General features: G+C 46.3%; 1 protein-coding gene across 1 annotated transcript in view; it reads right to left on the reverse strand.

Moving 5' to 3' along the window:
• The window catches only part of LOC131267710 (lachesin), a 33,185-nt gene extending 5,946 nt beyond the window's left edge, over positions 1–27,239 (reverse strand). Inside the window, exons 1-8 of the mRNA XM_058270651.1 lie at positions 27,236–27,239; positions 27,116–27,160; positions 25,614–25,717; positions 9,656–9,863; positions 7,371–7,526; positions 7,159–7,287; positions 6,938–7,075; positions 36–200 (exon numbers count right to left, since the gene is read on the reverse strand). Of these exons, the coding sequence (XP_058126634.1) occupies positions 36–200; positions 6,938–7,075; positions 7,159–7,287; positions 7,371–7,526; positions 9,656–9,863; positions 25,614–25,717; positions 27,116–27,160; positions 27,236–27,239 (949 nt within the window). The remainder of the gene's footprint in view (positions 1–35; positions 201–6,937; positions 7,076–7,158; positions 7,288–7,370; positions 7,527–9,655; positions 9,864–25,613; positions 25,718–27,115; positions 27,161–27,235) is intronic.
• Positions 27,240–27,445: the final 206 nt, after the last annotated feature.

Genomic DNA, 27,445 nt, shown 5'->3' on the forward strand with positions numbered 1-27,445 from the left:
GGAGGATAGGATATGGGATCTCAGGGCTCAGTTACCGTCCAATTTGATTAGTCCATCGGTTTCGCCTAATGAGTTTTTCGCCACGCATCGGTAGGAGCCGAAATCCGCCGGGCCGACGTTGCGGATCTTCAGGCTCATGTACTTCGTATAGCCCGTGTTGCGGGACATCGTTTCGAACTTATCGCCCGTCCGGGAGGTATCTGAAAGTGGAAAACAATAGAGAGAAAAACAGTTTTAATCCCAGGGTTGTGGAAGAAACATTCCTGAAAAGGGCCTAATAGCCAATGTAAGGTAGTGTTAAATCATCCTTTGTTTTATAGTCCAAGCAGAAAAAAGGATGGTCTTTAAATTGGTTTTTGAACTAAACGATTTTAATTTTTCGAGGCAATATAAGTACATGAAACACCATGCGCCTCCATCGAACCTCAAACACCATGCGCCTCCATCGTCAATTCCGTGTAGCATGTGGCAACCCTGCGTCATGTACCATAAAATCCGCTTCGTTGTAATGCAAAACAGATAGGTTCTTTTATGGCCCTAATGATGCAGCATTACTTTTACAACGAGGCAAAATTGAGCCCCTCATTAGCCGCTCCAATCCCCAGTAAATGGAATCGATTCTGGTGTTGAAGCGTGTTTTTTGGATTAGAACCGAATTGACGAAAGGTACTTGTCGTGCTGATTATCCTTAATTATCTTTCCCATTTTCTAAACAAGCTGAAGCCCGGTGCCAAAGTGCATATAATATGTTGTTCTTTTTGCTCGTGGTGCAAATGAGTGGCATTATTGTACTTTCCCCTTTCCCAGCCCCTGCCTTTCGGTTGGTTTCTATTCAAATATTCATCCACTGGCTTTTGCTGTACTATTTATCCACAAAAATGTACAAAAACAAACTCATGAAACCATTGTGATTACATTAAAATTGCATATCCAACTATGCTCTGGTCAGCAAATTTAGGATCCGCTGTTTTTTCCACCAAATCCTTTGCTCTGAGCAATAGCTTCGTACATCAAGCACGAACCTGAAGCTCGCACTAGTTGAAAATGTGTTCCAGTTTTGTGGGTGGAAGCTTTGATGCCGTCCACCGTCCACCAGCAAAAGCTGCTATAATTCCATGTGACACAAACCATACAGCGCCCTCGGACCACGCAGCTGCTGATCTGCCCGTGACGGATGAATCGTATGTGTGTGTGTATGTGCTAGATCCACCAGATCGACCCGACAGCTGTGGTGCATTTGTGGCATCATGGAATGCCAGCCCGGGCTGCACTCGAGTGAAGGGTGGTGCAAATTTAATTGTTTTATTAGCAAGCGCTATAATAAAACCCTCTACACGCTTGTCGCAGCGTAGGGTTGTGGTAGAAAATGAGAATCCTGGTGCTGGCTGTTTGTTGCGACGGGCGCATGTTTTTGATGGAGGCTTTTGTGTGAGTTTGCGGACAGGGTCGGAATTGTCATTCATTTAAAATTCAGTCCAGCACTTTTATGGTAGGGAGACCAATTTCCTTCCAATCAACTCCTGGCAAACACCGGCATAAGTAAAAACCGAACCTTTTCATACTACTCGCTTTTAAAATACTGCTTGTAGACAATGAGTTATGAATATTTTTACTTCCACGAGTCCATTTATTGGTTTTGAAACATTAAAAGGTTGAAAGCTCGTCAACTCGCATCGAAATTGGTAAAACTTTTGCGGGAAATACCACCAAAACCTCAAATAATTCTGTTGCACAAGACAAATGAAGCTCTTTACCGAAAATCCCTGCAAACTGCGAGAATATCATGACGATGGCGTCGTCGTCGTCGTCGAGCGTTTCCCTTGCGCCGCTTGTTGGCCAATTTATTTTCTTCCAGAGAGGCCCGAAGAATGTTTCCATTTCACCACCGAGTGAATCGATCCGTAACGATTTATGTTGCATCGCTGCGAAACCAATCCAAAACCATTTCAAATGTACTGTGCTTTTCGTCCTTGTCTCGTTCAACACAATTTCGAGGAATGCGCTGTCCCTGTTCGTCTTTCGCTTCCTTTTTTCTCTTCGTTCATTCTCGAGGGGTTGTGGTTGGATGGGGGAGGGGGATAGAAACGACACGGGTAGATAAAATGGAGATCTACAAACATGTGTTCTTGGTCCTGAGTTATGGCGGGCAATTTAGATTCGAATGAGTTGATATTGGAAACGCTGAAGTTCTCATCAGGAGCTCAACTCACATTCCCGGAGCTTGTCGGGCTTACGGTCGGAGTACCGTTGAGCGTCCGGTGTTCGAACGAACACATTCACACACACACGAGGCCGAGGACGAGGCAGTTTTCACCGCCGACGAATCGATTCCGCTGTTTTTCATCGATACTCGTGCATTGTGCTCCGGACGGAAGCTGCAGTCTACGAGCTGGAAAAGCACACGCTGGAAAAGCGAAGCGGACTGCGACGCAACCGCATGCCACCCACAGTGGACGTCCATGTTAACGGACGTAATTGAGACCGTCCTAGTCGGTGTTTTCCAGTTTCCAGCTGGTCGCGTTCCGTTCCACGGGGCTAGTCTAGCGCTCCCGCTTGCCAATCCACGCGGGGGTTTGTGTAGTATTAAATTGATTTAATTATAGAGAACGAAACGTTAACACAGATAATTCTGTTTCGATGAGTTCTGTTTTCGCGATAACGGGGCGGCCCGAGGGGGTTTTGTTCCGTGGATTAATTTATCGCAGCATTACGCAGCACCCTGAATGTCCACCGACGGATGTCCTTCCGCCGCGAAGGAAGTGGCCGATGATAGTAGGACGATCGTAGTAGGAAACTTTCAACCCGGCCCGCTCAGTGGCCCCATTTACTGCCCCTCCATACCCCTGCTACCGTCCTTCCTGTCTCGGACACATCCTGTCGATATGCTAAATTGTTACACATTCAAGCATCCCGCTCGTCCCGATGGAAAGGACGAATGGCGGTGGAAAATAGATAACTGGTTGCTAAAATCCCCCGTCGCCTTCCACACTTTCCACCGGTTGGCCGTCCCACGAATGCACCATTTTGTTGCCGCTTCGGGAAACCGCTTTGTTGTGTGCGCCATGTGTGAGGGTAATTTAATATGCGTCCAATCGGTACTGGGAGTGGGTGCTCATTTCGAAACAGTGGACGCATTATCATAACATAACCACAACCATAATGAGCTAGTTGCGAACAAGGGGTCTGATTAGCAGTGACATTACGCGGGCACGAGACGATGGGAGAATTAAATTGTATGTTTGGCCGCGGAATTTATGGTTGCACAATCTTTTCTCACAGGTATGTGTTGAGTGTCGGCCGAAGAAGTAACATAAACATAATCGGTTAACATTTCAAACAATAGTGCACATTTTTGATACAAAACACTACTGATGTAAGCTTCTAAAGTAAGCTGTCAACAGTTAGTTCATAGTAAAGGAAGTTAAAATTTAAATAGCATTTTGTTTTCCTTCTTAATGAAATTAATCCCCTGTTTACAACGATAAAATATCCTTTAAATATCCAGGCATTGATCGATATTATGTTTACGATCGAAATCAAACCAATTATTTTCCTCGTGTATACCAACGTATCAGCAAATTGCATGTTTTTCTCGTAGCACAAGATTTCTGAAGAATGTTATTTTTGTTTCAGTTTCCCACAATGTCATTGATGCAGTAGAATGTATCAGTCGTAAACAAGATTATAATTGCTTCTGCTGAAAAATGATGAAGCACGAAAATGCTTCTCAATACTGTTTCATTATTCTTAAAGTATGTACATTTTGAAAAATAAACTTGCTTGCTTTATTTACTTGTAATAAAAGTAAAGCGATGCATGGACGCTCCTTTCATCTGGTTTGTCAACGCATGCATAAAACTAGCCTTTCCTATAGCCATTTGCCTGTTCACTGGTCAATGGCTATTTTCCAATGTTTGTTTACCATACAGACTGGAAAACAAGTCATCCCGAACGTACGATCATCTGGCTATATCCCATCTCTTTATATTTCTCCAATGAAAAGTCCAGTTATTCACGCATCATACCAGGACTCGTTCGATCGGAAGCCCATCGTGTCAATAGGCCGTTGGAATTTTTACAGCGAAAGCTATCATCAACAACAAAGCCAACCCGGTTTCACCTACCTGAAGTTGACTTGTTTGTCAAACCGATACCGGTAGGTGCCGACCTTCCATGGTGAAAGATCGATTTATCGTTCGTTTTGGTTTGGGAAAAAGTAAAAAAAATGAATCCAAACAAACGCTAAGGAACGTGAAATGACTCGTTCATGGCGAGGGTTAGCGTGGTTCTTGTTCATCAAGTGGTTCGTCATGGTTGCACGTGAGCTTGCCTGCCATCAACTTTTGCCCTTTCGACTGCCATCCGTCTAGTTATTTCTCTCTTCAACCCGGTCCTGCAACTGACATGCCGCCCCACCGTGGCAGGAAAAGTCGGAAAAGCTGTGCTGTGCTTTTTCCACCAGCATGTGTTTATCTGTGCGTCAATGACTTCCACCGGGACAACGTCACCCGGTGCTCCGTACGCTTACGACAGTGCTTTTGATGTGCGCCCACCCTCACACACACACACACATACATGGTGTGTTGAAAATGCATCCACCCTTGGCATTTCCATTTCCTTCCTCCCACGCAAAGCAACCCCTGCGGAACATGTTAACCCTTCTGCTGCCAGAATCAGGAAAAGAAGCGACCCCGACTCGGATGTTGGAGCACAAAATGCAACCTTGTTTCCGAAGCTCCGAGGCGGCGCACATCATCTTTCGGTCGAGTCTCACACCGGCCGGTGAGGGCGCGTGGCAAAGGATACCATCTATTGTCGGTTATCTGATCATGCTGAAATGGGATTGGCATGGTCGAGCCAAGCGAATCACGGAAGAGTCGAGGGCTTGGGAAATTGGGAGTTGGGCTTCACTCGGAACCAGCGCTCAACTCTTCAGCACTCTCGTGCTTTCCCACTACATTGTGCGGTGTGACAGTTTAGGCCACACGGGGTCGGAAAAGAATCCCCCACCCACCCCGGGATGGTTGGGAGCAGATTGAAGATGAAAGATACCAATATTTAACAGGGTAATGTGTGAAGTTTTCCTCCGTTATCACCGAGATTTATCTCTTTATCGAGTGTCGGCTTGCGGTGGGTGTGTGTGGCTGTGTGCTTGTCGTGCGGCAGAAGGACCAACATATTTGTGGTATCTTTATTCGCCTGAATGGGTCCCTCAATGGGTTCATTTCCTGCCTGCATGCTGGTTTGCCGTTCCGCTCGACGTTGGTAAATGATATCGGTGTCATTTATTTCCTGTTTGATTTGAGCAAGCACCGGCTCGGAAAATCCGGTTCTCGGTTTGCGGTACACAGTAAACGCAATGGAGTATCTTGCTTAGGAACGCGTTACAGAAATGGAGAAAAAAATCTGAGAACAGAAAATGGTAATTTGATTGCCTTCGAAACAGCACATATTGAAATTTGTAGGCAAAGTATTTTTTCAATACCAATAAAAGCTTAGTTTAATCAAATGTATCATTCCGTTTGAAAATCACTTGACCGAAAGTAGAAATTCTAATTGATATTAAATTAGATTGTGGATGAAAGAAAGTTTTCCGTTTGCAATGTAAACACTTCAGCGAGAAAATTAAATCAACAAAACAAATCGACCGGTTTGACGCTGCAATCAAACCACTATCGAACGATTGCGCACATTTGTGACCATCTCACCAAACGGACCATTTCAACACTTTGCCACAAAATTGGCTGTTAATGCCAGTTGGCAGGAAAAGTGACACCATTTAGGGCCAATTAAAGCTGCCACCTCCACCTCTCCGGAGCCACGTCAAATCCAATCCAAAGTGCACGTATCAGCACACATTTGAGGGAAAGCACACGGTCATGTAGGACAGCAGCATCACGCCGGCATCGGACATCGGTTCAGGCTAACGCCAAAAAGTCGAAGTCGTATTCCTATCACTTAGCCTCAATTCAATTAACGAAGGTGTGATGCGGACCGATGGGTTCGTTCCGAAAATTCCCACCCAACTCCGTCCGGGACTGTAGCTAACTTATGTGTCCGTGCGAGTGTGTGTGTGTTTATTTCCGGAAAACGCTTACTCCAAACGCATGGACAGATAATTTATTTCCGTGTCCTTTCTTGATTGGATTTGACTTCCTTTTTTGTACGGAACGATTCCCACCGAAAATGTCACGGTTCCGGAGAAAGGACACATTTCGTGCCAAGATTTGACCGTCCGCCTACGGAAGGATACTGATACTTGTACGTGTGTGTGTTTGTGTGTTTCCTTGGACGCCCGTGTGACGATTGGCTCTTCGATTGGTTTTGCGGTGGACGGTTTTATTTATTCACGAGTGGCAGCTTCTGAAGCCGTTCCGTTCAAAAAGTGGCCGAATGTGAGCATCGTCTCGTCCAGCTGCCTTCCACTCCACGCACCTTCGAGGGTGGTTGGTGTGTTGATCTTTTACGAGCTTTCCACCCACTCCGGGCCGACTCCGGTTGATTCGCTTTCTTTCCTCGCTCACTCGTAACTAATTCTCTAAATTGAGTTAAGTTTTATTGATTGCCGGTTGATTGGTGTTAAGTGGGAAAGTTCTGAGCGTGGCCTCCGAAAGTGGGACCGTCCTCGCTCGGTGTGTGTGAGCGCGATGAAGGTATTAAGTCAATAGATTGACCGACGAAACAAACCTCCTTAGCGGGAAAAGGGAGGGAAAACCAACCCTCGAGCGGAAAGGACCCTTTCATCCCATTCGAAACCTTTTATTTATTAATCGTCGTTTTCGTCCGGGGGGGATTGTTTGTGCGTTTTGTGGGGCTTGAAGCCTTGTCAAAGTTCAGCCCCAGCAACTGTCCAACTGTGGAATTAATTTCATCAAACGGGACCGATTTTCCCCGCCGAAGCGCATTTGTAACCCGGATGTTGAGGTTGAAGGCTTACCGGATATTATCATATCGCCACGCTCCGTCGTCCAGTAATTGATTGATGCCGGATACGCCTCCGTGTGACATTCGAGCACGACGTCCTGCCCCACGTAGGCGCCTTCCAGCTGATTGGGGATGGACAGCATCGGTGGAACTGCGTGGGGGGAAACGAGTGCGAAAGGTTAATTCATTCCACGCATTTTGAACTCAATTTGCACAACCTCGAGGCAAACGTACATTGTACCCGCAGCTGCACCCGCTTGCTGATCGATGGAGGTACACCGTTCGATGCCACACACAGATACGCCGCCATATGAAGTCTGCTTACTTTGGTGATGTGTAGAATTTCCCCGTCCACTACATTCACTGTGGATATTGTAGAAAAGAACAAAGAAAATGACGGTTTTAAAGACATCAACAAATATCTACTGAGAGACGTTTTTCCTTACCATTTTCCCCTCCTATGGCCATCTCGTCCCCATCCTCCCGGCGCCACATGACGTAAGGTTCGGGAAACCCTTTCGCCTTGCAGTTGAGCGTCACATTAGTGCCTTCCCGCACCACCATATCGTTGCTGGTCATCGACTCTACGATCGCTGGTGGAACTATAAGAAACAGATTGGATAAAAGAAAAACCATTTTAACAAATTTTCATGATTGAAAACGCTTATTGAATAAGCACCATAATATTTTACGAATGAATTTTCATGGAACATAGAAATAATAAAAAACTTCGTGGTTTATTCGTCAAACAAAAGTTTCGTGAATTTTATCAATCATGTCAAGGAAAGCGAAATATAAGGAAAAACAGACAATCTATACGAAACGTTGTTATCTCGATGCACATAAACAATACGTTCCGAAAGAGTATTCCGTTTAATCACGTGATGAAAATATTGCAATTCGATATTTTACTCTCATCGAACGGAGTTGAAATTTGTGTATGTTTATCCGCCTTTGTGTGTGGGTGTGTTTGGAAAAACGCTGTTGCTTTTCCCCGTCAGAATATGAAGCGCTTTGACAGGGTGCTTTCAACGTTAACTTTATCCTTTCATCCAACCCCGAACCAACACCTCCCGTTTCGTATCGAACATAAACAAGTGTGATCCCTCGTGTTAATCGGCTCCCACTTTTGAAACAACAGTTGTTTGACCAACACTATCGCGCATAATGATAGCCATAGGTGGGGGGGAGTTCGGCAATGATATCGCTTTTATTTTTCATCCCTCGTGTGTGTAGGTCAGGGTGGTGCTGTTGATTATCGCGCCGGCGGAAACCCGATCAGCACACTTGTCGCGAGGCTAATCCACGCCTGACGTTTGTTTTTGATGTTCACCGGATGCTGTTTGGTGGTCGGTTTAAGGGATGATTTATCAAAAACCATTCACTCCAGCCATTGAGCTAAAGCATGGTGGCCCGATAGGAGGAGTGTGTGTGTGTCGGGAATAGTGTCACAGAGCGATTGTGATATGTTTGCCGATAAAAGGTTGTACACACAAAAGCGTGTGGGTGTGTGTGTCGGGTGCCATTTATCAGCCACATCGGATGCACATCTTCTCCGCTTCCGGAAACGCACGCGAGATTAACCGCCGAATGCTAGCCGATAAATGCAAATTGCTTTCGTCATTGTCAAATCAAACGAATTCAATTTACATTCCACGTTCACGGGATTATCTCTTCGGGGAGAACAATGTGCTGGTCCGGGACTGGTGAATAAATAAATAAACAAGCTTCAATTTTGACACGCTCTTCACTTTATGCTGACGGACAAACAATCGCAAACCGATAAAAAAGGAAATAAAAAGCGATGAGAACGATTTGCCACTCTTGAAGCCGTCGGATCTATTCGGTTTGAGTTGGCTCGTTATGACGCGCTGGAATGGGAAACGCTAGAAATGTTATCTTGACCAATTCGGACGCTAATTATTTCCGACTTTTCACTTTCTCTTTAGCTTGGGAGTGTATTTCCTAAGGAAAAAAAATGACTTTATTGTTACTTCCCATCGGCATTCAGTAACGTTTCGCTTTGATCATCGATCAGAAGCTTTTGCTTTCCGCTGTGTTCTCCCATTTTTGCAGTCTACTCTTATTCCAAGAAAAAACTTGGGCTGAATTGTTTGGAATAACAATGATTTCTACTCGCATTTTTCCGCGTGGTTCGTGGGCGAGGGGAAAATTTTCCACGAACAACCATTTGGTTTATTGCCGTGGTCGAATGCCCAATCATCGCCGATTGGGTTTCCTCGAACTGGCTATTTGTGGTTGACTTATCATCAACTCAAGTCATTTCCGTTTCGGTTGTTTTTTTCAACTTTGCTTTTGTTTTGGTTCAGTTTGTTTACTCGTGGAATTTGGAAAACGAAAGTCAAACAGTTGTGAGTTTATCAAATTCAAACGAAAATTATATCAAAGAAACGCAAATTTGGATGAAAGTTTTGTGTTTTCAAACGAACGAAAAAATAATCTTTTGGACTTAAAAGCAAGCCACATAAGTGAAATGACTGTTAAAGAATCTAATTACGTTGTACTACAGGGGTTTACTACATGAATCCCGACACGGTCTGACGGTATTCTTATCCCACATGCCGGTCCTCGTCACGCACACCATCATCGAGTAATTGCCGCATCAAAGTATGCCATAATTGAAATATCAACTGCGAATTATTGCCCTTCCCCGATGTTCCGAGGGAAAACCGCCCCGTTAACCAAACCCTGACCCAGCTACGGAACTTACCCACGACCTGTAAGTATCCCTTGCGCGATCTCATGGGATCCGTGTTGACCTGACACATGTACCAGCCCCGGTCGTTCTCCTCCACCTCCCGGATGTGCAGATACCAGGACCGGTGGTCGTTGTACGTGAGGCTAATGCGTGGGTTCTGCGTTATCACGTTGTGATGAATGGATAGTATGGTTTGCGTGTCCACCCGCACCCAGGCAACCTGTGAGGAAGAGAGGGAACGAAATGGAATGTTGTGAGCAGGAGCGAGTTAGTGGTTGAAGCTATCGGAACCCAACGGATGAGGTTGTCGATGTCACATCAGTCCAACCGAGTTCGGGGCTTTATGAAGGGCTGAAACAGGTACCGTTGGGTCGCAAAGACCCCCAACCAGGGTGTGTGTGTGTGTGTGTGTGTGTTGTGCAGTCCCGGCAAGTAGGTTGTGTCGTAATAAATAACAAATTGAATAATAATATAAATTGCTTAATTCAAACTTTGCCACTGTATGAATAATGAATTTTAGAAATTGAATAAATCCCAATGTTTGTTGTGTACCGGGCTCAACCCCTCAGGTTGGGCACTCTACTTCGTCGAAGGGAAGGGGTGGGTGAGGAAAGTGCAAATGAAATTACCCACACCCACCCGGACTCGGAGCCGGAGCAGAAGAAAATGGTCGCGTCGTAAAGCTCTGGACCCGCCGTACGGAAACAAGGGACTGCGTATGTTTTACGAAATTGGCGCAGCTTGTCGACGCTAGCGCTCGGGCTGACGAGTTGGAACCGCGAGGGAAATGTAGATCAGCTCAGGAGCGTGTTCGACGAAAACTACTGTGACTATCGTAAGGGGTTTTCTTGTTGCCGCAAAATGTTCCCAAGCAAGCATTTACTTCCCCTTGGATGTGATTTAATTTACATCGAGCTGGGTTCGTTTGGTCACTTGTTATCGTATTCTAAGCAAAACGTGTAGATAGTGAAGCGCACTTGTACGTTGTTCCTTACCCAAAATTACAGCAACATATTTCTCCTTAAATAAATCATGCAGAGGGAAATATTGATCATTCCTTTGGGGGCGAAGAAAGTCACATTCTATTCCATATTCATCCATACATCGGGGCGAATCTTGAGTTAGTTAAGGTACCGGTACCGAACTATCCCCGTTTTCAGATCGAATGTAAAGGTTTATTTTCCGGCAGATGCAAATACCTGTTACCGTAACTGCCTTTCCATCTTGTGCGACACAAAATCGAAAGAAAACCTGGACCGATTTAAAATAACCCCCTGTTTTGCATCCACAATACTGCTTTGCGTGACCCAAAATCCTTCCGTTTTGCTGCACAAAATCCATTCCAGGGAGGAGCTTGTTTTCCACCGGTTCCCGGGTCGCTCTGGTCACATCTCCAAGGAGCACTTGCGGACTTGTTGGATAAGTAGAAGTGTTCCGGCACGGCAAGGAGGTCTAATGCCATCAAAGCAAAAGATAAAAACGGGGGAAAACTTCTCTGCGACCGGAAACGGTAGCGGATATGGACCCAAACAAGCTCCAACGGGGTTGTGGGGGGAAGAAAAGGTACGCTTTCCGCATTTGATTTTCCACCACCAACCGACACACATATGGTCAAGCCGTAGGAATGCCGTGAAACGAAGGTAAGTTTCGAAAGCAGGGAAAATAAAAGAACAACCTAATGGAAGAATCTGAAACGATTTCCACCCGGGTGTACGGGGTGCGAAAAGCCATCAGCAAACGGACACGATGAAGCGGTCGAGCAACAACAACAACGCCGAAGCGGGAAAAATACACGTAGATTGAGTAATACTCCGGTAAGAGTTTCGGGGGTTTTATTCCATTTATATTCAAATTTTATCAATTTATTCCGCAAATAAAAGCGAGAGCCGTTGAGTGAGTGGCCACCGTTTCCGAGTGGTGCCGAGAAGGTGGCTGGCAGTTTCCGAGAGGACTCCGGTCGTCGTTGTCGTTAACGGTGGGGGAAAAGTATCGTAGAGGAAAAGTGGCAAAAAAAGCACACATTTCGCACCCAAAAAAACCAAAACAAACGAACACGAAGTGTGTATTGCTACTACTGACCAACGACGGGAGTGGAAAGAAAAACTAAAACGAACTACACATTGCACCAAAACGGGCAAACAACTCGAAGTGGGAAATGTTCCTAATAGAGTGGAATCCTTGAACCGATTGGATGGCGCAAGAAGAACGAGATCGAGCGAACGATCGACACCGGGTGAAGATGGTCGTTTTTTTTGGCGGGGTCGTCGGAACCATTCTCGGCAATGGTCGGTTTTTCACAACCAGGTGAGCAGCGAATTAATGAACACGATTTCGGACGACATCATCAACGTGTGTACAACGTGTGTAGCTTACCGGTGGAATTGATGGCATCAATGTGAAATATTTTTGTCGAACCCACCAGGTAACGACGTTCGAGCACAGCGTTGGAACCCGTTCTGAGACTCGACCGAAACACGAACCTTTGGATGTATCTTGCGCAATTGAATTAATAATATCACTAGATCCCGCAGTCTGCTTTGCATGAAAAGCGGTGCCTCGAGCGGTTTCGGTAGAACAGGGAGGAAAAATGCCCCGCATAAAGAGAAGGACACAACGTTAACAAGCTGTAACCCGCATCAGACCCTCGTCTCGGGAGTGAACGAGTCGGATCTTATTATCTTGCGAGTCTTAAACGAGCCTCGGAGTCTCTGATGGTGTAACCTGGTGGAAAAACAATGCAAGTACATGGTCGTGGAATGTCAACTAACCCGGTTTGTCTTAAAAGGAGTTACCGTAAGGTACGTAAAGTTTCTCATGTCACACAAATGTCATGCAAGACAAGTAGGAAAAAGCCTTCCGGGATAAATTACCTTCCGGTGCAGCAGGGAGAAGAAAAAAAGCTACGACACGACAATGAACCGGTTAGCAGAAGTTTTTCGAGACAAGAAAAAACATAGCTCGTACCCGCAGCATAATCGAGGTGGTAATAATTGAAAATTAATTGACTGCAGCTTGATCAAACAGGGTGGCCCGATGTCGGGAAAAACTTCCTCCTTATTGTCCTTCGATCCTTTCGGAGGTCCTTTCCTTGGGGGGCGGGGGAAAGAAAAACTGTTCTTCTTGGCGTTAGTATGCTGACTCATTAGCTTGGTGGGTTTTTCTTCCACGAGAATCTCCTCCTCCTGGGGGGTGGTTGTGAGTCGCAATCCTTCATACTTGTTTTTCCTCCCACCCTTAACCCGACTCTTATCCCCACCCCACATTAAATATGTTCCACGTGGGTGGCACGGACCCCCATCCCCTGGCGGTCTTTGATCGTTTGACTTTTCTTCTTTCCACTCCTCCGCTCGCTTTCCCGAGCGCGACCACCTTTCATTTCTCCCGGATCGTTTTTCTCTAACGAGCACGACAAAGTCGACGACTTCGTACGTAAAAAGGCTGGACCGTTCTTTCGGGGGTGGGGCAGGGTGTGTTTGTATTGCCGCTCAGAAGACAGTCCGCTTTTTGCTACCGAGTTCAGTGTTAAATAAGCTGTCTTATGAATAATACATTTCCCACTTTCAGCCTCGCTATATTGAAAGCCGGCACCCATCGGTTCTTTTTTTGTGTGTGTTCCTTTCTGTATTTCTCCCTGTTTTCGGTCTGTTTTCCATTGAACAGGCGGTGGAAACACAGTTCGTCGGGAAAATGCTTCGTACAATTTCTGTACCAATCCTAACAGCGCTGAAGGAAGAAAACAGCACAAAAGGTTGGGGAAAATTTGAAAAGAAAACAAAAGGTGGAAGAATGAAGGAAAAAGGCAAACACCATCAAGAAAGCAAGAGAAAAAAAAAATACACACACACACTCCAAAGTGACTTCATCGTTCAAAACGTTCGAAGAAAAGATGGCAAGAGAAAATAATTATTCGTCATATTTTACTTCGAATTCCTGGCGCTGGCTGGCTGGCTGGCGGTTGGCGGCAGATGAATTCGCCAGGGACGTTGCGGGGTGGGGGGAGGCAGGATTGCCCCGGGAAAAGCGCAGGGAGCTAAGTTTATCGTTCAATTGTGCCAAAGCTTCCCCAAACGAGTGCCATGATTACACCAACAACATCACCATCATCATCAGCATCGTCATCATCGTACTCGCTCCGCCTTTTCTGCCGTCCGTTTTCCACCAGGGCCAGGCAATAAGGTTTTCTTTTTTATATATTTCTCCGCCTCCCTTTCCTCCACGCCAGTTCGATCCAGTTTCTTAGACCGGCCTTTCCTCCCTGTCGGAGGGTTTTGAATACGAAATTGATTTTCTTTCATGATCACTCGGTTTGGACAGTGGGAAATGGGGAGTGCGGGAAACTGGCGGCAAGAAGTCCGAAGTCAATGGGGTTTCGAATCCCCGACGTCGGGTAATCGCATATTCATGAGCACACATACATATTCGCCCGGGCGCTCGACATGATAATTTATCTGCCGCAGAAGGATTTCGGTGGTAAATTTTCATCAGCTTGATGGCCTATTAAACCTAGCCGTGTGCACGATCATCAGCTGTTAATGTGTGCGGGGTGGGGTGGAAAGGAAATCTAGATAAGTAAATAGGATCAGATTTTCCGCGTGGAAGGCAAATGGCCCCTTAATGAAGATGATCAACGAAACACGGCGTAACGAGCAAGGGATGTTAACGTCATTCGAATTGATTTGTAAATAAGATAATGTTCGATCAATATGAAGGCGGAAGGCTGAAGAAAAGTTTGGTGAGGCATTATAATGTTCGAGGTTATTTTTTCAAAATAAGTGAGACTAATACAAAACACATAAACTTAAACATGTTTCGACGTTTAAAGTGTTCAATATGCTGTAAGTAATTTTAAACCTCGTTTTGAACTTCAAGTAACAACCCAATTGAGTCGTTACGTTCAACACTTCAACCTTTAACGCTGTTTTACCATATAAGACGTCAACGGAAGCCTTCCCGGTTCGGTTCCCGGTTCAAGTCATCATCGATTTCTCTCGTTCAAGTTGGGAGGGCGAAAGTCAAACAGTGAATGGTGCCTTGTTTGCCAAAGTCACTTCCGCCGGTTCCAGCCAACCGCGTCAATCCGTCCGGTCGCCGACCGGAAACGACCTAACGCGGCCCTTGGAAGCTCATAACCAGCTGAAGACTTCCGGGTTGTGCCGGCGTATTTGCATTGCGTGCATCGGTTCACATCGCTTTTCCCGTTTCCGTCTTCCACCGGGAAGCTTCTCCGAGCCGAATCGGCCGTTTCTGGGAAGGAAGAACTTTAAAGTTCCCTTCTCTCTCCGAGCAGGACAGTCAGTTTTTCCGGTGAACGGGTCAAAGGGTAGGGAAGTGCTGGCTCGAAAGTTCGCGGTGTTGAAATTAGAAATGTTTAATTATTTTACTAAACTGTGGCCTGAAATCGAACGGAGGCGAGAATATTGATTTCATCGCTCTCCTTCCTGTACCGGTCCCGCTTTGCAAATAGAGACAATTTCCCTGAGCCTTGTCCCGTCGAACCACCACAATTTCCCTGTTGACTGAGGTCGAGACTCCACAGCCGATTTCGATCGATGATAAACGGTCTCACAGAGCGGGGGGAGAATGTCGAATCGTTCGCCATGGGGTTCTGCTGACAGCACCGATGGTCTCAGCTGTGTGTTGGCTAATTCAACTGTCACTTTGTTAATACACGCACAAAGGGTCACCGCAATGGCCGAGGGTTGCCACTTTCGGTGCAACCCGATCCGACTGCTTTCGGAAACACACCGGTAATCGAACGCATTCGTGTTCCTAGCGAGGCTCTTCCATTGCGGTTCTTCCAGTGGCACTTATCTACTTACACATTGACGGTGAAGATGGTGGGGACACATCAAACAGGAGCTTCAGTTTAAGCCGTTTATTATGGCATAATGCCCTACGGCCAGTGCACCACAGGCCACTAAAGTCTTCACCGTTGGAAGGATGCTTTTAGCGCGTTGGGTTAGCATTTGAACTGCAGAAGGGACGTATAATTCTCGAGGCAATAATTATCCTCGAGAAGGGGAATGACCAGGCATCGGATCTTATCTTGCCTTAATGTTAAGCCTATTCAACATGTATTCAATACTCTGTATTCCATGAAGATTATACGGAGCGATGTTATATTGTATCTACAATAAGGGGTTATCTTTGGAACATCGATGCATTTGTTCCGTTTTTAAATGCTTACTAATTTGGTTTAATTTAAGACCAACACATTGTAAAACATGTTGGTTATATATTTACTGTTTGTTAAACGTGCATTGAGATTCGCTTTTCAAATGTAAATTCAACCAAAAATTCCATGTGTAAAAACCCATTCGAAGATAAAACGTACCGGAAACTTCCTTCGGATCATCCCATTTCGGCAATCGGGTCCCTGGCAGGGTACGTTTCCGGTTGTTAAACCATATTTTATTGCTCCACCGCTGCGAGCGCGCAACACGTAAACACGCTCCGACACAGTATGAAGTGGTAAATAAAGTTTACTTATATATTTCGCAGCACGTTACTCTACGCTTGCTCTTTTTTTGTGCTGAGTTCTGCTGGCCCGATGAGTGGCGAGCCACTTCAGTCGAAAGTCGACTGCAAAGTTCCAAAAAAGTTTGAAAATGGACCACACCGTTCGGTCGACGTTGCGAGGTCCTTTTTTCCCGAAAGGGAAAGGGAGTTCTGCCGGCACGACACGAAGCTGTTGAACAAGCGGAAGTATGGGCGAGACAAATAAATAAATATATAAATAAATACAACTTTCCTCCACCGACCGGCGGGGTTTTCTTTTCGCTGCAAAACCGACGTGCAGTGGCTCCAAAGTTTGGGGGTTTTTAGTTCCGTTGGGTTTTTGTTTAGCTTCTGAAAAACTTCACCCCGGAAGCGAACGGGATGAAAAGCCCGAGTGGAAGGATCGTAAAGTTGTGCGCACTTGCTCTGGTTTTTTTTTGTTCCTTTACAACGCCACTGCACCAAGAAGTGCAGCTTTGTAAGTCCTCTCGGACAGTGGCGCGTTTCCTTCCTCGAGAAAATCCTCAAACGAACGATCGTTTCGGACGGAAAATATATATCTTTGATGAGCTCGTTCGTACGCTGCCCTCTTGCGCCCTAACAAGGTACTTCAATTTATTTATGTTTGCTCAATCTCAATTGTGAAGAAGCGCACGTGTTGTTGTGTGTCTGGCTCCCTTCCGGACAACCATGTGTGTGTGTGTGTTTGTGCACCTAGCCGGCCAAAAAAAAGACAGACATACGGACGAACGAACAAACCGATCCAGAAAGGAAGGGTTGCGATCGCTCCTTGGCGATTTCTCGTCTCGTTACAGCGCAAAAAGGCAAACATCATTTGGTGTAGACTTCGACGAAGGCGCACCAATTCAGCTTCCGGCTGGAGATAGCAACCCTCCCCCTTCCCTTAGTTCGATTGGTCGAAAGGGAGCAAAGATAATCCGGGAAAACACAGGAAAAATAAAGTTGGCCTTACGCTGGCATCGCATCCGGATATCGACGCGCTTTGGCTAAAGCAACAGCGCAAGCACTTCTAAGAGGGGGGTGGGGAGGAGGGAGTGGAAACTATCCGGTGGAAAAACATCCTATTACGAACCAAATAAGACACACACACACAAACCTTGGAGGGGTGGCTAACGTTGAAAAAGGAAGTTGAACTCCGGAACCAATGTTGTTATAAGAATTTCTCAAATGAGATTTTCCCTCACTTTTTTTCCCGCCGCCCACGATTTCCTCACTTCAGCTCGGGGAGAAAATACATTCGCAACGGTTTCCACCAACTGCCCTTCCCCTTCCTATACAATTTCCAAATGGAAAGTTCGTCCTTGGTTGCAAATTGATTGGAAGGAAAATATAAATAAATGTCAATTACAGAGTTCAGCACCTCCACAAAATGGCGGCGAAGATGCCATCGCCCTCCGTAGCGTAGGAGGGTTTTTCGCTGGAAAAGAAGCGACTGCATATCGCGGAAACCATAGAAAAGCGCGTCGTGAAGAAGTGGAGGGAAATATTTGAAGCGTACGCTCCGGGAAGTGGATGCACTTTCGCTAAGATGATGCCATTTACTTGCTCTCCCCCGGTAGGCTAATGGCATTATGTGTTCTTTTTCCGCAATGGTTTTCTTTATCTCGGGTCAAACCACTCGGATCTTGATGATGGTGAGGAGTGAATTAAATTTTTCGAACTAAAAACCGTATGCTCAGCAAAAAGTGAAAATTATTGCTGTCTTGAAGTTTTTTAACAAATGCACATAATTGAGATCCAATTGGTCGTTTTCTCTATCTAACATCAAATCGGAAAGGAAGTGTTAAAAATGATTGAATATTTTCTCTCATCTATTTTAAATTTTCTGATACAAAGTAACATAATATCCTCACTTCCATTTGTAACGGAGAAGGCAACTTTGTAAACGTTTACCTCAACTGATTGGTCCTTCTTTCACCTCGTGATTTCATCTCGCTAACATCATCGGACAAGCAGCCATTTTTCCAACATCTTAAGCACGAAAACGCTTCAACCTACCCTTCATGCGGATGTGAATGCACTCGGAAAAAACCCGGCTTACGAGACCTCGGAGCCATCGCAGCTTAAGCGCGTTTGTTTCATTCATTTTCCGGCTCGGGAGAAAAACTAGAAATCAGCAACGACCACCGGTCGGTACCAATGGCAATAAATGCAATCAGAGAAAGAGATGTTTTTCTGTTTATCGAGCCCATTAAACCGCGTGGCTCTGTCCGGGGATTTTTTCCGAAGGGTGCTTCCGAGAGGGAAGGTATAGATGTTCTTTTCCGAGGGCTTATGCCCCGGCACGTCCTCGAATCGGGATGTGCCAATACCAAACCGGCCTTTGTTAAGGTTTATATTCCCCACCCAGCGCCATGTGCAGCTGTCTTCCCTCGTTACGGAAAGCGGACCAGCTTGACCAGCAGCACTGGTGTTGCCCATCGACCATTGCGAAAGCGACCGTTATCGAGATTGTGTACGAGAACGTCTATTACGATGGTGGAGCACATCTTCACTGGGCGAGAAACAATCGGAATCGCACAGTCCACAGTTTTACCCACCGCAGCATCCACGGAATCACGGCTCGGGAACCTCGGGAAACACGGCGGTGCAGTAAAGTTGCGAATCGGGTGGCCAAAGCTTCGCCTTGGAGCCTTAAGTTATGCAGCAATGCACATCCTCCCGAGTCCGTAAATATCCGTAGTTGTATTGTAAGGCGTTCAATTGCACTACCGACCCTCGCAAGCGCACCATTGCGCCACCGATTGCTATCGTGTCAGTGGAGCTTAACATCCCACCTCAAGACCAGAACCGAGAGCGTCGGCAAATGGGAAACCCACGAGCCGTGTGGTAGAACTAAATGAAATTCCTTCGGCAGGAATGTTCACCGAGCTGCTAGTGACCATCGGGAGGTTTTCTCCCGGAACTGGACACTCTGCTCTCCGGGTCCGAGACCTCCCCACCTTTCCCGGGGGGTAAAAAATATATTATAAACATTCATAGTCACATCACGTACAGCGTTCGTTGTTTTCTTCGTGTTATTGTACAAACGAATGCCATGAAAGTATTCACATTCGTCCGTGTCCAATCTCCACCGGACCCTGCGTTGCATTCCGTTTCCCGAGGTTTCATCTCGGAAGATTCCAAAAGTTCCGGAAATGCCTTACCGACGATGAACGCTGGCCACGACATCCACTTGGTCGAGACCATGGGGCACGGATTTACCCAACCCTGCCGGAAACTGTATCCGTTTATCGATGCTCTAAGCTGATAAACGCTGCTCGTGGACTCGAGACCAAGCGAAATCGAACAGGTGAACGAGGGCGAGTCGTTATCCTTTTACGGTTAATTGCGTTTCGTCTTTTGCTTAAAGCTGTCTTTCCTACCGAAATATTGTCAAAACACTCTGTAGGAAATTTCTTATCTTCGATACAATCAGTTTTCTATTCCTGTATTTACTTTTATTTTTCAAATCAAACCTACTCTGTATCTGTGGTTGCAAAATTAATTTTATCAGATCTTGCCTGCAACAACTTTGTCGACATCATAAACATTCTCAATAAATCTTCCACCGAATCTCGCCCTCGCAATACAAACAAACGGAAATTCCTCGGTTCCGATTGTGCTCGGTGTAAATTCCTATTGTGCATTCCACATTCGATCCGGGGGAAGCGTTCAGATTTAATTTGTAAGTCCCATATTTCAAAGGCGCTACGTGATCCAAATTGTGCCGAAACTCCACTCCGACTCCGTTCACCTGTTTGTTTGCAAACGTGCCTCAGAACTCGCAAAGCAACACCTTACGACAACGAAGCAAACGGAATGGTGTGTGTATGATGTTGTTTTCCATTCTCTCCCGTTGATTTCCCTTTTTTACGACCAACGGCGAATTGTGGATGGTTGAAATTCAATTGTAAGACAAACTTAATTTTCACTTTTCCCCCACACGGCTCGACGGCTTACCGAAGGGGTTTTCCCGACTGACTCCGACGTTTGACCTGGCCGGGCTTGATCTGTTGAGCTGATTGTTGATGCTGCAAACACTTCGAAATATTTTTCCAACACCGCTTTCCTCCCCACGACAGATTCCAACCATGCTACAACCGACTCAACAGGAGAGGCAGTAAGTTTTCTCACATAATTGCTCCGACATGGAATAAAAAAGGACAAATAAAACACTGAAGGCAAAGGAAGCAACACCTCGGTGTTGAAGGCCCTCGGGCGGGGAAGGCATTTTAATAATAAAACATAGATTTAATGATGAGTGAAAGTGTTTTCGTCGTGGCCGTCTTCGGCGTGTTTTTCCGAGCTTCCGCCCTTTCCTCCGAACTGGGATTCATTGACATTCATTTATCTTTGCCTCCCGAAAAACAACACCGCATCGGTGCTGCTGTCAGGGAAGTCAGGTGGAAACTTGGCCATGTTCGGGCCTTTCCCGGTAGCAAGAACCCGTCCCAAGGGCTGATGAGCGCAGTGGGAAGACAAAAAACGACGACGACAACGACGTTCGCCGGAGCATGGAGACGCTTTCGTTTTACGAAAATGTCCGGCAGCGATGCTGGAAGGTCGACTGTGGAAGGCGGAAGCAGGAGTACCAGAGCTCAGATGGGATGAGATGAATGTTTAACTTTTTTCTCACCCCCAACGTTGGCCCCTTGCTCTGCCTCTCCCATAATGCGCATCTCGTTTTCTTAGCCTTCGGGGGGGCCAACGTCGGTCGGGTCCGGTTCGGTTCGGAGCCTTCCGTACGGTTAACACGGCCCGGTGTTTTGATTTATCGTTTACCAACGTTGTGTTTCCCGGCGGAAAATCATGGGCGGGCATCCCATCAACCAGATGCCTCCGGGTGATGGAAACTGAACATTCGTTCGTCCCGGTGAGGAGGAGATCTCGTGTAAACAACATTAAGTCCTCCCCGAGGGGCGCCCTACCCGGTGTGTAGGATGTCCAACGGGGTGGGGGGAACAAACAAAGGCGGTGCAGCCTGGCGTGTTGGTGTGTGTTGCTGCCGGTGACAAGGGCAAATCAACAGGAGTGACAGGATCAAATCCCAGCGCTTGACCTTCCGTGGCCGCCGGGTTAGTTGGCCGTGACCTGTCCGAGCGCTCACCGGGAAATGGAAATCTCCGCCCGTCTTAAGGTTGTCACAGGCTTTCTGTCGGAATGAGGGAAGATCGAACAAAGGTCCCGCAAGGATGTCAAGCGTCACGGAAATGACCGGTGTGATTGTGGACGTGATTCTTTCAGTGACGGAAGGAAAGAAATCCTTCCCATGTATTTAGTTATTAGGGATGGGAACGTGGTTAAGGAAATGGTTTCTAAATCATCGGATAACGTTGAAATCATGAAATCTGATTTACCATTTCCGTTACCACTATATTAATTACAAATAATTAATTTCCCAACCTCACACCTAATAATGAACCCTATTGGAATTCAAATTAAATTTATCCAACGATTAATCAGACCAAACATGCACGGCAACATCCTTCCGGTAGGTAAAATTCATTCGATTTAATACATTGATCCCACTTGAGGCAAGCCGCCGGCAAAGTCGAAAGTTTTATCATCGAACCCAAACGAGCGAGGAGCGCGCCGGACGGAAGCTACCCTCGAACATTATCGTCCACTTCCGATACTCGGATTTATCGTTTCCGAAAACTTTAGCGACCTTCGTCAAACGCCAACGCGCAGTGGTGGTGGTGAGTGACGTGGTTAAGTTTTCCTCGGTGAATAAACACCACCTTCCCCGGAGCGTTAGAGGAAAATCCACACACGTGGCGCGCGTCTATCGACAACACATCGACTCGCACGATTCCCTGGCGCTTCAATAGCGCTAGGGAAAAGTTAATGTATGGCAAAGGGTGGGGTGGGAGGTGGAGGGAGAGGTTTTCTGTCAGCGGCAGCAGTAGAGGATGATCATTTGGTTTTATTTATTTATTTATGAGCGTAACACTTACTAGCTCTGTGTGTTAATGCGGGCGCGAATAGGGTTTTCCACACACACACAATCGGATGGAGCGATTTCCCTTCGCTCGGCGAAAATTCTACCGGTCCCTCGTGTAGTGTGGGGGGGGGGGTGATTTCGGTGGAAATGGGTTTTCCGATTTTGGCAGCCCGAAAGCCCCATAATCCTCGTGTTGTTATGATACCGTTTCTCGCGTGGGACAGTTCGGGGATTTCGGCGTACTACTTTGCGATGTTTTTCCGAGGAGGGAATAAAGTTTAAAGATATGTTTGTGATGCCCAACTCAGACCCTTCGTTGAATGCTTACTTTATCCAACTTCTGCCGGCCTCAAAACTAGAACTTTCCGCTTGAAAACTTTGCACGCTTTCGTGGATAAACGAATTGATTTTAAATCAATAATAAAATTATGCTTTATTGATATTAAATCCAACCCACATCATCATCATCATCATCATCAGAAAGGTTGAAACTAGTTCACACATACGCTACACTTTCAATCGTAACGTATCTATTACCGAAGGTCCTCCGATGCTCGATGTGAGAGCACGTCGGCAAAGGTCCGGGACCGGTGCCGATTCGGATGTTACCCCAATAATCCCTGCCCTTGTGACACGATGTTCGATCTCTGCAGGTCCGCAAAATTCAACCCGTCCCTTTTCCAAAGAACGATCTCGCTTTCGCTCGTTTATACGCTCCCAACGCTTTTCCCTCCCGATGGTTAGTGCCGAAAGGTCGGAATGGTGGGTGAGAAAATTTCATTCGCTTTTCGGCACTTTTCTTCGATTCGATTTCTGGGAGGAAACATGTTGACTTGCATGAGCTTGAACTTGGGTCCTTTTTTTTGGGGGGGGCGCGACAAACGAGGGGGGCGATGATCACGGCGATGATGATGTGATAGAAAATATATCAATTTTATATTTTTATATCCCCCTAAATCCTTGCATCGATCATCGCCCACCATCGGTGGAAAGGACACATGCTGGCGCTCGTTTTGGGGCCCGGATATGCTTACGTCGTGCTGCAGCATTAGCAGAATAGGAAGGGGGAAATCTTCAAAAAAAAAGAGAGCTCAACTAGCTGAAACGACGATGTCGGCTGTCAATTCGTTCGTTTGAGACGAAAGTGGATCAACGTCATCGATGAGCTGCTTTGCGATTCCAGCGCTTTCTTGGGGATTTTCCTTCCACCTCCACCCGACAGATTGACATATCAGCGAAGGTTCAATCATTTGGAATGTAGAAAAACCACGGAAAAATCACATACATGTCTCGGCTCGTGTGTAGGTGTAGGTGAATTAGGCCACCGACATGAAGATTCATGTGAGAAAACCTCCGCCTTTGGCATGGCTTTACGTCAATTTTATTCCATTTTCTTCCACGTCCCGACGTGAAAAAGATCCACTGTCATTTTTCAGACTGCTCGTCAACATACAGACACAGAAAAAGATTCCACAACCAACACGAAGCCAAGGGCGAATCGTATATCTCGCCACGGTGCAATCGAACGCCGACGAAAATTTGCCATTTCGATCACGTACCGCACAACTTTTATGAACCGATCGGGGAAGCTTAAATTTCTTCAGCCGTGGATAGCACTGGTGCGCGTGAAGTAAAGACCCCTTGCCCGTACCCCCTACCTCAACCTCGGGGCGAGCGGCAGACACGGTGGGAAATCAACAAAATATCATCCTTCCAGTCCGCTTTCCCACAACTTGTCTCGAACGTCGACGTGTCAAATTATTTTATGTTGCCCTTTTTTCTGCGCTTCCTTCCGATTTCGGCTTCACTTCGCCACTTGCGGGAGGTGAAGCACGTGCAAATCGGTGCGCAGAAGTGTTGGATTGAAAAGCACGAAGTTGGAAATTTTATCCAATTGTGTCAGTGTGCTGTCGGCGGAATTAATCATGGCAGTGGAAGTGAGCGACTGGGCGCCTCCATTTCGTGGGTTGGTTTTGGGTTTGAGGCGGCGCGGCAAGGGAGGGGAATAATCGGGTGGTAAATCGTTCGCGTAAGCTAATCAAGGGAAAGTTGAAATTTTGTGTAAAAGTCCGAGAGGCTTTTAATCGCGTGATTGTTGGGTTCGCCGCGAGTTTGAAGCGATTAAACGTTAACGAGAACTTTGCGATGCGTAACGAATGTTTTAATGTTTTCAACTCTCTTGCGAACTCTTTGGGAGTGTTTAACTGTTTGTGAAGTTTTAAAGCAGTATAGAGTTTTACACATTAGTTACAGATGTTATCCAAATATTGAAATGAACTTAAAGAAGTTACTTCGTAGGAAATAAAATCTTTTAAAAGCTCCATTGTACATTCAAACATAAAACCGAATTATTAATTTTTCAAAGCTTGGTTGGGGACTGTTTTACTAAAACCTTTGTGAACGGAACGTACCAACCTCCATTAGTTGCTCAAAAAAGGCTTTAGAGAATTCGTCAAGCGTAAAATACGATTTCGCTGAAAACAACCACCATTCAGTAGACCCACCCCTCCCTGACCTATCCTTCCCTTCAGGTGAAAAGCATTTCCCCAATCGGATTTCACACCAAAATGCACCCCCATCGGTTTCGAGAGTGGGAGAGAAAATGTAAAAAAACCGACCCAACACCCCGGGATGGAAAATATTTCCACGACCACGTGTCACGCATGGTACGAGGCCTGTTTGCGCAATGTCGGTCACTAATCCCGCAAATCCCCCTCTCCCGCGGGGCTTCTTTGGACCGACCGACCCGTCCGGGTCGATTCCGATGCATCCCAATGCCCCGGAGCATCGATAATGATAGTGCCACACACAGGAACACGCACACATCCAACAAGGTTTCTAATCCGAAAATGTTCCCGCGTTCCTCTCGAAAACCGAAATGCGGAAACCGCGAACCGTCGAGCTTGATTGCGTGCGGCGTTAATTGTGGTGTGATGGAAAGCAGGTCCGGGTCTCACTCCTCTCTTCCATTCTTCCCTTCCAGTGGCCGAAGGGGAAACTAAAACAAATAAGCTTCTCACCCAAATGATGCCGGTGAAACGAAACAAAAAAAAAACGCGAAAAACACCAGAATAAAAACAACAGGTACCATCGCTTATCAGTGAAAAGCTGACCCGCGGTGCGAAAACAAATGCGTGCGAGCCCAAAACCCATCAAACCGTTTCGTTACGGTTCCGTTCCACCGCAAGCCGCATCCCAGCGTAAACCTCCATCGGTTTTCGGTGTGGGTGTTTTTCCACCATTCACTACGCACCATCGGTCACTGTTGCGAGGGGAAGGGACAGAAACAGAAGGCTGGTAAAAACATCACCCATCCCTTGGTTTCGCGCTAATATAACGGCTTGAAAGAACACACACACAGACACATACAGGGTCCGGTGTTTTTATAAAGTCCCGAACCACATTGAAAAGCACATTTTCAACAACCCACCCAACGTTGTTTTACGCGATGACCCTCCCGAGGCTCGCTCATCCTTCTCCCCTGGGGAGTGGAGAGGGTGACGAGCAAGGGGAAACAGGACTTACCTTGTATCCTTTCAGATTATCCACGACGCAGGCCAGCAATGCGTCACGTCCTATCGTTACCGTAATGTTCGGGATCGGCTCAGCAAACCGCGGAAAACTGGCCTCTGTCCGTGCGTGTGTGTGTGCGGACACGGTTTTCCACGGCGCGTGACGGTGGTTGAGACATGGTAGAGAAAAAAACGGTGAGAAAAAAGAAACAAATCACACACGGGTTAGCATGGCCGGGTTAATCAATTCACTCTAGTTGTGTAATAAAAAGAAAAAAGAAGGACGAGGGAAAATTAAAAAACAAAACCCACACCACCATGTGGAGGGAAAAATAATCGAAAGAGAGGGCTACCGCAGATGGAAACCAAATAAACTGGCAGCGTGTGCAAAATAAAGCGGGAATTACATGCATTTAACCCGCCGCGAAAAAAAAACGCAGCCTCTACAGAAAGAAGATTATTTAATTACAAAACAGGCTGGAAGTACTTGAAGGTGAACTTTTCAACCACTCATTCGTTTTTTCACTACAGTCGTTCACCCAGGAGCTCTTCAGGACAAAAGCGAGCCCGCCCTTTTTGCAGATGGCCGTGTGTGCGTTTGTGCGTATGAGCTTAGAGTTTTTTTTAAAAACCGAAAGCCCGCTCTGTTTGCCGTTGAGTCAGATGACATCGCCCTTACAAAAATATGCTAAATTCAGCAACCTCCCGACGCGTGGAAGCAAAGGGCGGACGGAGGGCAATGCTGTTTGTACGATTTAGTGATGGGTTTCGGTGTTTATTCGGCACATTTGCCATCCGGTGATTCTGGCCCAAAACCACACATACGCACACACATATTCAAGGGGGATGAATATTGAGGGGAGAGGGGGAGGGATCGAAGGTAAATAAGCTGTACCGAGTTCCACGAGGGAAACTTTGGTTGGGAACATTTTTTTCAGAGGTACATTTTGTTTTGAAGCGAGAAAAATACGAGGGTGACGAGAAATGAATTATATTCAAGGACTGCTACTGGAAGAGTCGAACCGGGGGGTGAAGAGAGGTGAAGCACAGGGAGGGAGATTTATGCGTCCCGTTCCGTCAGGACTCATTTGCCACACACGCACACACACTGGGCAGCAAACAAAAAAGGTAAACAAATGGGAGGGATGCTGTCTCGTGGGCAAACGACATGAAATTGGGATTAATTTTCCATCCGGTTTTCCACGTGGACGCGTGACGCTTCATACGATGAAGTGGGAGGGGGGAGGCGGTATGAAAGGATGGATGAAAGGATAAAACAAAGCATACACACACACACGTACACACACACATCCGCAATCCGTTAGTTAGAGAGGGTAATTTAGCTTAATGAAGGGCTTTCACTGGCTACTCTCTGGACGCTTGTCCGGTTTGTGTGATGGTTTGCTGTTTGATCTTTCGCATCTTTTCCTTCCCGGAACGTCATTGCGTGTCCTGGGCCGCGCACAGTGGCGTGGTTACGCTGGCAACCGACTAAAGCTACGATGATATACGTACCATTATTAAAATCCGAAGGATTGTCGTGCATGTGTGACTGTTTGGCTGAAACGGAGAGAAAGCAAACGAACGAAGACAAATATTATTGCGTGGCCGGCAAGTTTCATTAGATTTGCTCACTCATTTAGATAAATGAGTTACATTGTACGTGGCATTACAGTACACGACGCAGGGAACGTGAACATGGGAAATAATTTGCTCGAGTATATGAGGCTGGGAAAAACGTGCTGTTGGAAAAGAAGTGGGTTTTACTAGAAACATAAATTGTTGTACTCTTATTTATTCCCTTTTCTCAGAACAAAGATGTTCGAAAAATTGGTTGACAGATAC

This window comes from Anopheles coustani, chromosome 2 (assembly GCF_943734705.1).
Source record: "Anopheles coustani chromosome 2, idAnoCousDA_361_x.2, whole genome shotgun sequence".
Classification (NCBI taxonomy): Eukaryota; Metazoa; Arthropoda; class Insecta; order Diptera; family Culicidae; genus Anopheles; species Anopheles coustani.